The 15,134-nt window shown below is 37.5% G+C and overlaps 1 protein-coding gene across 4 annotated transcripts in view; it reads right to left on the reverse strand.

Annotated features, from left to right (window-relative positions):
- Positions 1-15,134, reverse strand: part of SEMA6A (semaphorin 6A) — a 180,277-nt gene that overhangs the window by 71,094 nt on the left and 94,049 nt on the right. For all 4 annotated transcript variants that reach the window (XM_072597123.1, XM_072597122.1, XM_072597119.1 and 1 more), the window contains exons 3-5: positions 12,957-13,074; positions 3,822-3,882; positions 2,358-2,420 (exon numbers count right to left, since the gene is read on the reverse strand). In XM_072597123.1, the coding sequence (XP_072453224.1) occupies positions 2,358-2,420; positions 3,822-3,882; positions 12,957-13,074 (242 nt within the window). The remainder of the gene's footprint in view (positions 1-2,357; positions 2,421-3,821; positions 3,883-12,956; positions 13,075-15,134) is intronic.

Below are 15,134 nucleotides of genomic sequence, written 5' to 3' on the forward strand. Positions count from 1 at the left end.
ATCAAATATCTTCAGGCACTGTGTTAGGTGTTGAGGATATAAAACCAACCCCTCCCTACCTTCCCTTCCTTCTTTCCTTCCTTCCTTCCTTCCTTCCTTCCTTCCTTCCTTCCTTCCTTCCTTCCTTCCTTCCTGCCTTCCTTCCTTCTTTTTTTCCTACCTTCTTGCCTTTCTTTTATCCTTCTTTGAAAAGTAGGTTCATGCCAGGTTGTGAATGATTTTATATGTCAGACCTAGGAATCTTTATTTGACACCTAGAGCTAGGAGTATGCTGAAGCCAGCTTGAACCTGCTAAGAGGTGATTGTTAAATTTTCTGATGTGTAAGCATCTGAGAAATTGGCAAATGCTACAGATTAGGGCTTGGTTTATTGTTTTGTTATCTAGACTTAAGAGGGTGATGGAGAAAATGTTAATAATGCAGCTTAAAGTATGCTATTTATACACTCCCCTCCCCCTCATAGAACTGGTTGTTAAAATGTTTACCAGCCTGCCCCTGCCTAGAGGTAAAAGGAGACATTAAAACAGTGGGATGACATGGTCAGAACTGTATTTTTGGAAAATCACTTTGCTAACCCTGTGGAAGACAGATTGGAAAGGGAAGAGATAGGGAGGTCAACCGAGAAGCTAAATGTAGAAGAGAAAAAAATGATTACAGCCTGAACTAGGGTAATGGCCATTTGAGGGGAGAGATGTGGGAGTTGCTGTAGAAACAACAAGACTTAGCTAATGATTGGCTCTGTTGGGTGAAGGAGAGAAAAGAGTGGAGCACAACTCTGACAATACAAAGTCACATTAGTGGAAGGATGGTGGTACCCCTGATACAAATAGGAAAGTTCAGATGAGGAGTGAGTTTGTGTTTATGTTTGGGAAAATGATGAGTGTTGTTTAGAATAATAAATAGGGATAGAGATTGCACCTGTGATTTCCTTGGTATATGGAACTCCTGGGTAAGGAAAATCCCTCTACCAGTGTAGGCTGGTACCTTCTCTAGGACTTACAGTCTATGAGTTGTCTAGAGCTGTAATATCAAATTCAAAAAAAAACTGGAACCACTAATCCACACATAAGGATTCATGCAGGCTACATATTGATTTCATTTTAAAACATAATATTATCTTGTTTTCTCAGTGGGTAGAGAGAGGGGGTTGGAGTGTGGAGCAGAGAATTTGGAACTCAAAATTTTAAAAAGTTACAAATAAATATTAAATTAAAAAAGAAAATTCCAATATGATCTATATTTTATTTCATTTTTATTTATCTTGCTAGATATTTCCAGTAACATTTTAATCTGGGTCTACTTTATAAGCCACATATTTGATACCTCTGATCTACAGCACTGTGAAATTAAGTGACATGTAAAAGGTTACATTGCTAGAATATCCTTACTTTGCTACAATAAATTTCTTCCATGTAAGTAGAGCTTGAATTCCTGGTTTTAAGTCCAGCTCTCTGTTGCACTATGCTAGTGAACTTTTAGTTACTGGTATTATTTATTATCATAGAGTATTGCTATGTAAGTATAGCATTATATATCCATTACCATATTCATTATAATATATAATGTTATATGTAATATAGGATATGATATATGATATTATGCATAAAAGAGCTTTGATATCACAATCTCTCATATAATGCTAACATATGAATATCACATTTGCAATTATCATATTACTATATAAACGTTCTATTCTATATTCTATTGTTTATATCTCATTATATATTGTAATGTATTCTATTGCAGTTACTATAATAAATACACAGCACACCTAGGTGTATATCTACATATCTATACATAGTAATGCTATATAATAAAAACAAATAAAGCCCAAAATAGAAGGGTTAATGTTTATGCTGCAAAAGCAATACTAGAAGTGAAATTTCACAATATTGATTTTAATGCCAGGTGATCCTGCAGTAGTATCTTGATGTAGCTAAGACCCACACAGCTCAAGGGTCTTTTTATGTTACTACATTACCGAAGGCATAAAACCCTGTAAGTCAGCTTGCAGCTTTTTATGAGTCCTTAAAGGAAACTCCCAATGGGCAAAGGGTAGCAATGTTTAGCTCTCGTAGAGAGTGTTAAGCAGTGTCCGTACAGAGAACACGGTGTCCGCAATCCTTAGTATAGGGAGCATTTCACAATGCCAGTCTGGCTGCTGCTGTCGTAATGTTTCATCACATTAAAAGCAAACTATTTTTGCAAATTGGAGCCTTCAATAAGTTAATGGAAAAAGCCATTACTAGGAAAGAAGTGAATGGCAGTATCTATTCCACATCACAGACAACGACTTGATTTAACAGTCAAAAAACCTAAACTAAAGTGGCAGCTTCAGGAGGAAAGAAAATTGCCTACCTTATGTTTTCCCTTCATTCTGCATGTGTCTACATCAGCCTGTCTAGATTTCCATGTCAGTTTCTGCAGGGATCCAGAAAGAAATCAATTAGAGCTCAGAGGTTGTTGCATTTGATTTCAGAAGTAAGAGTTCCCTTGGGGAAACTAGAAGCTGAACATATATTTATTGAAAGCTTTCAGCACCCATTCCCCATGATTAATTCACCATAACAACAAAAGATCAGTGATGCAAAATGTTCATTTCATTTCGAGCTGCTCTCTATTCATTAAACTACAAAATGATCTTCTGTTCTTTGATGCTCCTAAAAAAGGTTAGTAAGTGGATTTAACCAAAAAGTAGCCAAACTAACTTATAAACATGTACTTTTCTGAATGTCTGCTGTTGCCCTCTCCTTTCATTTGGTTTCCTTTTAACAGAGATGCTTTTATTTTTAAAGTATGAAGATTTTTTTCTGTAATTACACTTAGGTTTAAATTTATTTTAGGTAGACAAAAATATCCAATTTGTTAATAGAGTGAGGGGATCTTCTGATTGTACTAAACTTAAGAAATTTTTTATAAAACTAAACCATCCCCTTGTGTTGTTTTAAGAATCTCAGGATAGATTGTTACTCCTGTCTGAAATGAGGGAGGGCCATCCTTGATTTAGAATAGGAAAGGACTTTAGAGATCACTTAGTCTGAACCTCTCACTTAACAAATGAAGAAAACAAGGCCCAGGGTCATCAAGAGACTAGATCAAGGTCACTCAGGTAGTAATTAGCAGAACAGGATTTAAAGCCAAGTCCTTTCCCTTCAAATCCAGTGCTCTTTTCACTGTAATACAAATGTAAAAGGTCAGGGTGAACTTCAAATGTCAAGAAATGGGAGCATTACACCTGAGTGATTAAATCTATGCTGGGGGATGTGTCTATGCACACAAAATGATTCAATATGGGATTTTCCAATACAAGTGTAACAATTAAAACTATTACAGAAGAACATAAATTGCATAGATCCACACATTGCAAACAGGCATGTGATGAATAGCTAATTCATCAAGCAGCATCATCAAAATTTTTTGCTGGAAGAACCTGATATGTTATCTAGTCCAACATTCTCAAATTTAAAGAAAAGTGAAGATGAGAGGATGAGATGAAGTCATAAGTGCCAGGTCACAAAGGTAATTGAAATGAATACCATTATCTAGGTCTCCCCACTTCCCTATGTTTCCCCCCACCCCAGCAGTCCAATGCTTTTTTTTTTTTACCACAATAGACTCATTCAGTTTCAGAACATAAAACCTCACACGCAGATTAAATCCTTTCTTTAAAAATGCACAAAATATTTGTGATCATAATCCTCAAAGGATATTAGGTACATATCTTAATTTGTGTATTTCTAAATATAAACACTAATTGAAAATGAGATCACACCTCCCTCCTAGATTTCTTGATTCCAGAACCCTGGTTTACAAACTACTTACTTTGCTACAATAAATTTCTTCTGTGTTTGATGTATCTATGTCAACAGAATAAATATGGTCCCTGTAAACAAAGGAAAATTAATATAAAGACAAGGCAGTAATTAAGACAGTTCATTTTCTTTTGAATCAATCATTTGTGGGCTGTTTTGCTTATGTGCATGTAGAATACACACACGCCCACAGACACACCCACACTCACAGACACACACAGACACACACAGACACACACACACACACACACACACACACACACACACACACACACACACACACACACACACCCCTATAAACACATATACCAGAATAGAAAAGGCAAAGACTACACAAGAAAATTCTGATAATAGTCTGCTCCTACTGATAAAGCACAATTGAATATAAACTTATACCTTATTCCAAAGGAAAAAATAAAAATCCTTTCTGATAAAATTACAAAATATGCATATAAGTGGTTTGGGAAAGATAATTCTATTTGTCTGCTTGGTTTATAGATATGTTCACCTGCTCTAAAAATGGCTAAAATGCCATTTCAAAAAAAAAATCCTTGGTATTCAATATGGCACATTTATTCAACCAGAAAGATAACAAGAAGTTAATGCTTTTTCTACCTCTCTCTTTTAAACATCTCATGATACCTTTCAGCCTTGATGATCTGACAGACAAGTCAGAAAGGGAGAAGATGTCAGTGACAAAAATGTGCCTAGAAGTCGCTTTTTTCTCTCTCACACTATTATGGTCAATTTAGAGTATGAGGCACATTCCTGCGAAAGTTTACATTTCTTTTTTCTGTTCACTTTCCTGTTTTATTGAGAATTTGCTTTTCTTTACAATGAACTGCCAATCACCTCTTGGAGACGCAAACAATCAGCAGCTCAGGTGTGGAACTATATTTAAATATTCCCTTCTGTGTGAGCCGAGTACAAGGACATTTTTGTCTGAAAGTCAAAACGAAAAGGAAAGAACTCCACCAAATTGGGGAAATGAGGAGGGGCTATCAAATGAAAGCAAAACATCTCATTTTCCCTTGAAATAACATTGGATTTTTCTAAAATGCAGGAAGTCCTGGAGCTAGAAAATTATCCAAGCTTTAAACTAGGTGCTGAGAGATTTTCTGCCTCCCCATTCTCACCTCCCCCACCTCTTTTTAAAGTCTCTACAGCCAGGATTTTCTTCATTTTTATCAGGTATGCTTCTTCTACTAGGCAGGCGGCACAATGATCCTTACAGGACACACAAGAGAAACAAGTAGATCTCCTCTCACGTGAGGGGTGGGGGGAGATGACAGGGTTGTTAATGGGAACCAGCTTAAAAGAAAAAAAATCCCCTGCCTGCCACTGAACACTGAATACTTGGGGGTGGAAGACTGGCTAGTCTGCTTAGAAAATTGCTGAATTGGGAAGTTTCTTCAGGCGTCAGTAGGAAACCAGAATTGTGGCTTACTTTCAAACTTTCCTTTATTATTTGCTTGACTTTACTGGTGGCGCCTTGGTCCAGGTCATTACTGGCATAAAATTACCTATTACTTTGTTATCAGCTTTATGGATGACTTAAGTTCTTTCTTTTTCTCCTACACTCCCCATTCCCAGTCCCCCCTTTACAAAAGTGAGAGTCATGCATCTGAATTGTAAATGAAGAGCTCATTATCATGCATTGGCAACACCTCAGAAAGTTCTCAGATTGTCCCCTTCTGGCTGGGCCTGTTTATGTTAATTAGTAGTTAAGATTTTTCTTTAAAAAAAAAACTAACAGTAGATAAAAATAGTGATTCAAAAGAGGCCCCAGTCTCCCAGTCCCTAAATGCTGAAAGTAGCTTTCTAAAGCAAAGTAATCCTGGGAACTGAGGAGCCTTTTCCAAAGAAAGGTGAGTGGGAGGGGGAAGCAGGGAAAAGCCTGAATGAAATGACTAGCTTTCCTGGATAAAGACGAGCACTTTCCATGTGCAAAATCTCCAAAAGGACCAGCCCTTAATAGGGCTCTCAAGTGTGAAAACTGCACCTTGGTAGCTACGGGCCATAAAGGTAAAGAGGTGTTTTGTTCTCCCTTCTCTACCACCACCTATAGCATTCCTGAGCATACAGCTGTTTGTTAATTAAGTTATTCTAACACAAACTGGCTTAATCCTAGTATTTCCGATTTCCCACTTCCAGTCAGCAAAATTGAGTTTTGTGGCAAAGGCAGGAGCCACGGGGAGGAAGGAAATTTAAACAATGCAATTGGAAGGTTCCTGGGCCACCCAGGAGGAGGGGCTCTCAAAGTGGCCACTTTGAACACCTTCTCACCTAGTTCTCTGGATCTTTATGTTGGGGAAGTGACTGCAGGAGGCCAGAACCTGGCAAAACTGCGATCCCAGGCTGACTGAACACTTTGAGTAAGGTGGCATGTCACCTTTGGAAGAATGAGGCTGCTTGTTAGATTTCAAATAGACATATTAGGTATTTTCAAGATATATTAGCTTACATGGCTCACCTTAATTTATAAAACCTGTAACTGGTCCGGGTGATTATGGCAAAGTTTTTTTTCCTACCTCATGAAATAGAAGCACCTTACTCCTACCTAAAGAGGTAACCAAGTTTAGCTTTATAACAACTACACTGCCTTATCTCTAAGGTCACAAGCTTTTAGAACTAGGAGGCACTTTAGGGATCCCTGAATACCCATCTTTAAAAAAAAAACTGTGGGGGTGTACATGAACTTCATCAATCTTCGAAGATTGTTTTAAATTCAGTTCCTGTTCTCTAGCTCCCTTGAGTTACAAAAGAAGAATCTCAGTGACCTGCCCCAAGTCCCATAGGTAGAGGCAGAGATGAGATTAGGACCCAGTTCTCCTGGGTTTTAGCAAGAGCTCTTGTGATTACACCTTACTCGAGCTATCTCATCTATCTGTGTTTACTCTTCCTTTTTCCCTTTCAGAGAAGCAACAGCAAAGTGAACAATTCACAGAGGATTTTGAAGTCAGCCTACATTCTCACAGATAGGCTGTTTAATCATTTGTTTTGACCAGGTTTCAGATAATTGAGTACAAATGCTAACCTTTAGCACTGCAACATTTAGAAAAAACATTTTTTAATGATATTCAAGAAAAGCTGATGTTATGCCTAGGGGATGGTTGCTGAAGACATTTTTCAATTAATTCTGCTGAGATGCTCTTTGATAAGTGTCCATGGTAGCTGTGTTCCTAAGAGTCACCACGTTATAACTCCTTTTAGCTTCAGGTGGTAACAAAGAGTAAAAAGCTAGGTATCTCAGTCAAAATGGAGGGCATTTTTGCATTTTTACCCCATCTCATTAGCTGTCATTCATGTATGCCTGCTTATTTAATTAAAATGAATCCCATGCTCTGACACTGAGAACTGACTCATTCTTTCTTGGTCATAAAATGACGGGTTCAATCTGGCAGGAACTAAATTGGTATCACACTGATAATCCTGTGACCTTTTTCTTTGAAAATTTCAACCCTGATTTTCCCAAATCTCATACCATGATGTTTCACAACTCTCCACGAAAGGAATTCCTTACCTCAATCATGTCTTCTCGAAGTTCAGACCTACCCTTTCATCTGGTCCTTCTCATGAATAAAGAGGATCTATTCAGTTACCCATACAATACCCTTTCATGTACTAGAAGTGCTCAATTAGGGAACCCATGCCCATCTGATCTCATTTTCCTCTCTTTCTCCATACACTTCTGGGTAAATACTAAATCCTCTCCTTCCCATTTCTCTCTCCACTTTCTCTCCCCTTGTCTATCTTTCTAGCTGTCTTTCCTTGTCTAGTTTTCTCCCCCTTCTGCTCAGTTCTGGTGTTGGAGGGAGTCATGGGGAGGTTGAAGGTGAGTTTCCTCTTACTTTAAGTCCTGCCTGAAGCTTTAGGATTGGCTAAATGTCATCTTACAAAGAACTCCCCATATATAACAGGCAGTCATCATAGTTCACTACTATTGCCCCGGCATGCAACTGTAATAACTCCCTACTTCCCTTCACTATTTTACCTTTTGCTTTGGGTACATTAAGCATATCAATGCTACCGCTACTTGTGGATAGTGTATCACAATTGTGCTACACAGATTACTTAAGGTTATATTGTGCAAACCTCACACAGTATTGGTTAACAAGATGAAAAATTTAGAACCAGAAAGGATGTTAGAGGTCATTGCAGCTAACCCCATCATTTTGAAAATGAGGAAATTAGTGGGCAGAGAGGGGAACCAACTTGCTTAATGTCCCCTAAGTAGTAAGAGAGAGAGCCAGAATTCAAACTCAGATCTGTTGACTTTAAAACACGTCCCCTTCCTACCATACTATGGAGCTTCTTCCCCGATCTCTCTCCCTCTCCCTAGCTGATACTGATTTCTTCCCTAGCTCTATTTTTTATACATATTTACCACATTCTAATTTGTGTATTTCCATGTATGTCTTATCTCTGGCCCATCGCTTAATTAGACTGTAAGCTCCCTGAGAATAAGTCCTAAGTCTTATTGACTTTTGTGTCTTATCTAGCACCTATTAATAGTGGGTTGCAGATAGTAAGTATTTAAGAAGTGATTGCTGAATGGCTGTTGTGATTGTTTGGCTTCTATCTGGTCACTGGCACCTTGGGAGATTCCCTCACAAATTTATATCCTAATATCACATTCTCCTTTTCAAAACAACTATATTCAGAACTACCTTGTTGAATCATATTTACCTTGAGGGTCTCAGATATCCTCAAGGACTTAATGTGCTTTCTTTATTTGCCACATTTGCACACAGCCAGTCCTTCCCAATGTCCTGTTTATGAAGCTTGTATTTCCTCTTTACATCAACAGCCCCAGGAATTGTTACTCTTGAATGCCCTATTTAAACAATTTTAAAAATAGGACCAAGTATTTCTACAACTTGTCAAGATTAGTTGGAATTCAATTCCTCTTCTTTAAGGTGATAGCCAAGGTAGATAAGTGTGGTAAATAACACAATTTTCATCAAAGTCAATGACAGAAACTTCCATCTGGACCAAGGACCAACAAGGTGTTGGTCTCCTCCTCAACACCTCTTCCCCTCCAACACCAATTTGAGTATCTTAGTTAACTGACTCATTTCTAATTATATAATCTACACCTGATTTTCCTCATTTTCTGGGAATTATGTTTCTGGAATATAATTTTTAAGTTTCCCTTCAAGATAAAACATAGAACCATATACCAGACTAGTTTGGTTCCCAGACTCACAGAGGGATTCCTTCCATAGCATTCACAACCAGTGGTTTTTCTGGCCCTTGTTAGAACAAATTCGATAATTTACTATCCCATGAGGCAGTTCATTTCATTTTGGAAAGGCTCTGATTATTAGAAAGTTCATTCTTACACCCAGCTTAAATTTGTGCCTATGTAATTTTCACTTATTAGTCCTAAATCTGCCCTCCAGAGCTATATAGAATAAGTTTAATCCTTCTTCCACATGACAACCTCTGAGATTCTTAAAAACAAAGATTATAATACACTTAGTTTTCTCTTCTTCGGGCTAAACTTTCTCACTTCCCCCAATTAAACTACATGTGAACAAAATTTGGTATGTCCTCACCAACGTAGTCACTTTTCTCTAATTTGTGCTCTGGTTTGCAAGTGTCCTTCATAAAAGGTTGTGCCCCAAAATGCATATACTAATCCAGATACCATTTGACCAGTATAAAAAACCATCAGGACTATTTTAAATACTGTGTTTCTATTAATGCAGCTCAAAATTTCATTAGTTTTTATTCCTCTCTTGTGGATACATGTTGAGCTTATAGTCAGCTAAAAACCTTAGTTCTTTGTTCAGACAAACTTCTACCTAGTCACATCTTCTCTATTCTATACTTGTACTGTATTAATTTTTCAAACATTAGTTCTGAGTTTACATTTACTCTTTGAAATTTAATCTTGTTATAATTAAGTCCATTCTTTTACTCTGTTGAGATTTTTTAGGACCCTGATTTCATCAGCTGATACGTTAGCAAACCCTTCAAGTTTCTTGACATCCATGGATTTGCCATCTTTGTTTTCATCCATCGATAACAATGATGAACAGGAGACAGAGGAGAACTGAGCTTCCCTCTAGGTTGACATTGACCCATTATCCATAAGACCATAAATGTAAAGTTTGAGGGGGCCCTTTGAGATCCTCTGATTCAAGTCCATTTTACAAATAAGGAAATAATGTCAGAGAGACTTGTTCAGGATCACATAAGGAGCAAGCAGCAGAGCTGTGTTTGGAACTGAGGTCCTCTGACTTCCAAATCCAGTGCTCTGTCTACTATCCCACGTTGCCCCAAGTCTTTAGGTCCTGTCATGTAACCAGTAATGCTTCTTTTTTTAAATTGTTTTTTCTTTTAAATTTATTTATTTTTAGTTTTTGAACATTCACCTTTATAAGATTTCAAGTTTCAAATTTTTGCCTTCCCTCCTCCTTCCCCACTAGTTTCTTGAGAGAGAAGAAGGGAAGGAGAGGGAAAGAAACCTTCCTGCCCTTTCAAATGATTGTTGATTCACAGCTGGCAGAGAGGTTAGAGGAAATCCCATTTAGTACAGCCTACCCAAGCCTACCGTCATCTTCCAGCCATCTCTACAACTTGGATGTTGCTTAAAATGAGACAAAAGTGGTGAAGTAAGGGGAAAAAAGTGAGGACAGCACTTATTCTGATTGTCAACACTGATTCACTTTTTTAAAAAATTTATTTATTTTTAACACAGTTTATAACAGATAAAGCAATTCAAACTTTTGGTCGGGTGATACATCTTTTTAAAGCATTTACAATATGGACCACAAAAGAAATTTTTTTTAAACATTAACCAACTAACTTCACAAGCTCTCGACCTAATTGTCTCCACAGTATTACTAAGAATTAAAGGACCCTAACTTAATGTTGTTGGTCTTAAGTCCTATGCCTAATAGCTTAATTTTAGACTTAACCTTGGTGTTCCCCTACCACTAATCTATAATTGAATAGATCTGGTATTAAGCTTACAAACCTTTTGACTATAGGAAATTGCTACTAAGAGTAGGGACATTGTAGGGATACAATATCTCCCCAACTTCATGTCAATTCCAGGCAGGATAAGATTATCCACTTGCATTCAGTCAGGCTTAAAGTCTGTCAGGTGTCAGTGGGGAAATTGAGTCAGGAGAGTCCCACCTCAGCCTATGCTGAACAGATGCTCTCCCACTCTTCCCTTGAAATCACCTATGCAGTTCATACCAGCATCTCATGAGTATACTGGCATCATGGATTGGAGGTTCAGATCACCTTTCTTGCTACCCATACCTGGAGTTAGACTCAGAAGAACAGTCACTTAATAGTCCCATAGCATCTAAAAATGGCAAGTTCTAATAACCAGGTTTCAAATACGATTATAGTTTCACTTTGGCTAAGGAACATTTTTTGAGGCAAGTCTTCAGTGGGTTACATGACTTTCTATTCATGTTCTAGTTCCTGATTAAATGGCAATCATAAAATCAAATTTACCATTAAAACTTTGACTTTTCCATCCATGCCAAATGGTAACGCTTCTTTATCTTGTCTACAAGGACGTCATGAGAAAGCTTATCAGACTTGCTGTAGGTGCTCTTTGCCCACACAAGACTCCCTCCCCTCAATTTATCAATTAAGTGACCCTGTCCAAAAATGAGCTTATCAATAAATATTATTTAGCTTATCAATAAATAATTATTTCCTGAAATAGCTTCCATGTCTGTTTTGCCTGAAGGCTATGCCTCTCTTAATGTGGCCCAAGATTGCATGAACTCTTTTGGCTGCCACATCACAGGGCTGACTCACATTGAGTTCAGAGCTGGCTAAAATCACCAGATTGCTTTCAGAACAACTCCTAACCATCCATTTCCCACTGAGATCTTGTACTTGTGAAGTTGATTTTTTTTTGTACTACAGTGTAAGCCTTTAAAATTTATCTTATGAGATTCAGTCCAATGCTCTAGTTTGTCAAGATCCTTTTGGAACCTAACTCCATCATAGTGTTTAATGTATACTCCCCAGCTTTGTGTCATCTGCAAATTTTATGAGTATACCATCTATGCCTTGATCCAATAATTGATAAAAATGTTAACAGCACAACACAGGACCAAGCAGATTTCTACTTGGCTTTGGAGCACCATTTCTATCCTGGCACTGGGATTTTCAAATGCTATAACAAGAGAGCAGAAGATCTGGCAAATTCTAACCAGGTGAAAAGACTCTGAGTAGATGACTTATCATTTGAGGACCAGTTGGGAGAGGTTAAGAACAATCATGTGGTAATTTTTTTTTACCATAATGACACATGAAGACTGGCTATTGATGGAAGGAATTAGCAATTGGTCAAATCAGTTCAAGACTTTAGCTACTGCCAAGAATTAATTCACTATGAATTTTAGAACCAATTTTTGGAGAACAGTAACTACAGAGAGCAACAGTATAGAAGTGTTATTAGATATTTATCATAGTGGTGGGGCAAGGGCAGTTATAATCTGAGGTGATAGAAGAAGTACAACATTAACGAAATCACCTATCTATGAGGGGGTGCATGCGTGGGTGTGTTTGTATATGTGTGTGTATACAAACAATATCCACATGTATAAAGAAGAGGGAAAAGGGGAGAGACAGACAGAGAGACAGAGACAGAGCTGGGTGGCCTCAGAGTTCCAAAGAACTGAGTTCAAGTCCCATCTCTGACACATATTGGCTGTTTGACCTGGGACAAGTCACTAAATCCCAGTGCCCAGGCAACTCTCCCAAGACTAAATTACTGAGGAGTAATGATTTATATTGGTAGAAGTTCCTCACCAGCAATTCCTGATGAAAACACAGGTCTCTTAAAAATTACACACGCGTACACATACACACACATGCACACATGCATGTATGTATTCAATTTCACTGTAGATCATTTGGGTTTAAATTCCTGAAATATACAATCCTCTCCCAGAAATGTGAATTAAAGTACTAGAACAGAGAGCCTTTAAATAAATAACAATTATATGACGACTTAAAAATTACTATGCATTTTACAATTTCAAAAATAACTGGTTAGGAACTAACATGAAATGACAAGCAAATTCATGACTGAATAATCCATGGATTTTCTGGATGTACAAAGCTTTCCAAGGAAGGAATGAGGAAAAATGTCACTGACCTGGCAGCAATGTAGAGAGTTCTATTCATTATCACAATCATCTGGATGTCCAGTCTGTGCCTTTGTGTGGCGTTCCGTCCTGGCTTGTGGCCCACAAACACCGGATACTGTTTTGTATCTGTGAAAAGCAGAGTGGGTGGGGAGGTGGAACATAAAAGAAATCATGGGAAGCAGGAGAAGGAGATTTTTAAAGGGAAAAAAGAGAGGACAAGATCACAGAAATAAGGAATGCATGTCACCCCCCATATTGCTAGCACTCGCCACACTCTCTGGTTTTCATTTTCCTTTTTTTCCAGCATACTCTGTAACTTCAAGTAAAAATGTAAAAGGGTAAGGATTTACAAACCGATCAAAGTCTATTTACAGATTTTAAAAGAAACACACTTAGGTTTTTGTCAGTTTAAAATTACGATATTCTTTCCCACCCCCATTCCCATCTTCTCTGAAGCTAAAATAGTCTAGAAAGCCCATTTCACACAGGGCTTCCAGTCTTTCATACAGTTTTCTTTTCATTCTTTTCAGAGTGCTAAGCCTTAGGGGCTGTCTGCCAAAGATTTTCTCCTGGTACAAAGTTATCACTGTAAAGTCAATATGGTCTAGTGGTGAGAGCTCAGGTTCAAGACCCAAAGAAAAAAATTTTATATATAAAATACATAAAATACACACACACACACACACACACACACACACACACACACACACACACACACATACACACACTTTCCACTGCCTTCCAGTTAGATTAGTCTAATACTGCTGGCTGGTTGTTTTGTTTTCTAGGAATTGTGGGCAGTTTATTGCTGTGGATGTTTAACTGATCAGCCATCTCTTTGGGAGTCGGGGTGGAAGAGGTGACAATCATACTAAAATTGGTAGTGAAAGTACATAGAAAGACAGGGACATTTTGGTAAGGATATTGGGGCATGCTGGGGAAAATTTGGACATACAAATGGACATACTTTTAAGTTTGATCTGCATTAACATTTTCTCCATCATTTTCTTGTCTTTTTATAATAAACAATTTCTTAAGTTTATTTCAGTAGAAATAAACATTTTGTTGAAGTAAAATATTTTTGCTTGATTTATCCCCATGGGTAGATACAATGATCAAAATCTCTAAATAATTACTCAGATACATGTTACAATTGGCTTGCATAAGCACAACCAAAGACCAGGAAATTGAGAGGATGTCTATACATTTAATAATGTGTTTCATGCTAACAGTAATTTTAAACGAATCAACAAAACAATAATATATCAAGCCTGATTTGTAGAGTTTGCCAATTTCCAAGGTGAAAATTCTCACACTGAAAACTTAACCATTGACTCCAAAGGGCCTGCATACCTCTGGAGGTAACTAATTCTGTGACATTATAATACTGACAGGCGTTTGATGAGAATATTTTCCTCCTGAGGTTTCATTGACTGAGGACATGTACTTCCTATCAACACTTTAAAATCCAGGGGGTAGAACACATCTAGAATTCAGAACTAGCAACTTAGACCTCATTGATCTGAATCCCTTGTTAATTTATAAGGAAACTGAAGGCAAGGGAAATTGTTGCTTGCCCAAGGTCACAATGTAACAAGTAGTAGAGACAGAATTCTGAGTCTCACGCCAATAAACTTGCTAATATGCTGCCAAAATCCCAACACTTTTCTGCTATAGAACATAGCCAGCTCCAGAAAGCACTCTCAACCAGAAATACCTTCTTAAGAAACTGAGAGGGAAAGGTTCTCAGAGTTCGTACTTATAAGCAGGAGGAGGCATCTGCCAGTCAATGCTAACTACAGTTTTACTAAAAGTTAATACAAGTCCCCATTTAACTTACACTACTAGTTTTTAGAAGTATAAGCGTGACTTTGGAGAATTTTTTTTTAATCTAATGAGATTTTTTTTTTTTTAATTTAACAACTTCTATGCCATTATCATGACTCAGCTACTGGCCAAGGGTAGATCTATGAAAAAGTCAATAGATACTCTGACACTTTGGTCTGCACCAAAACCAGATGTTTGTTACTTCTTTAAACTGAAACAAAGCATTTGGGGGGAGGAGGAGGATGGTGGTGGAAAAATAAGCAGAAAATCATTTAGGATTCAGAATATTTATTCAAAATTGAACTTTATAACCCTGATTTATGTTTATATTACACTTTTAAAAAAATCTTAGGCTTTCC

This window comes from Notamacropus eugenii, chromosome 3 (genome assembly GCF_028372415.1).
Source record: "Notamacropus eugenii isolate mMacEug1 chromosome 3, mMacEug1.pri_v2, whole genome shotgun sequence".
In the NCBI taxonomy this organism is placed as follows: domain Eukaryota; kingdom Metazoa; phylum Chordata; class Mammalia; order Diprotodontia; family Macropodidae; genus Notamacropus; species Notamacropus eugenii.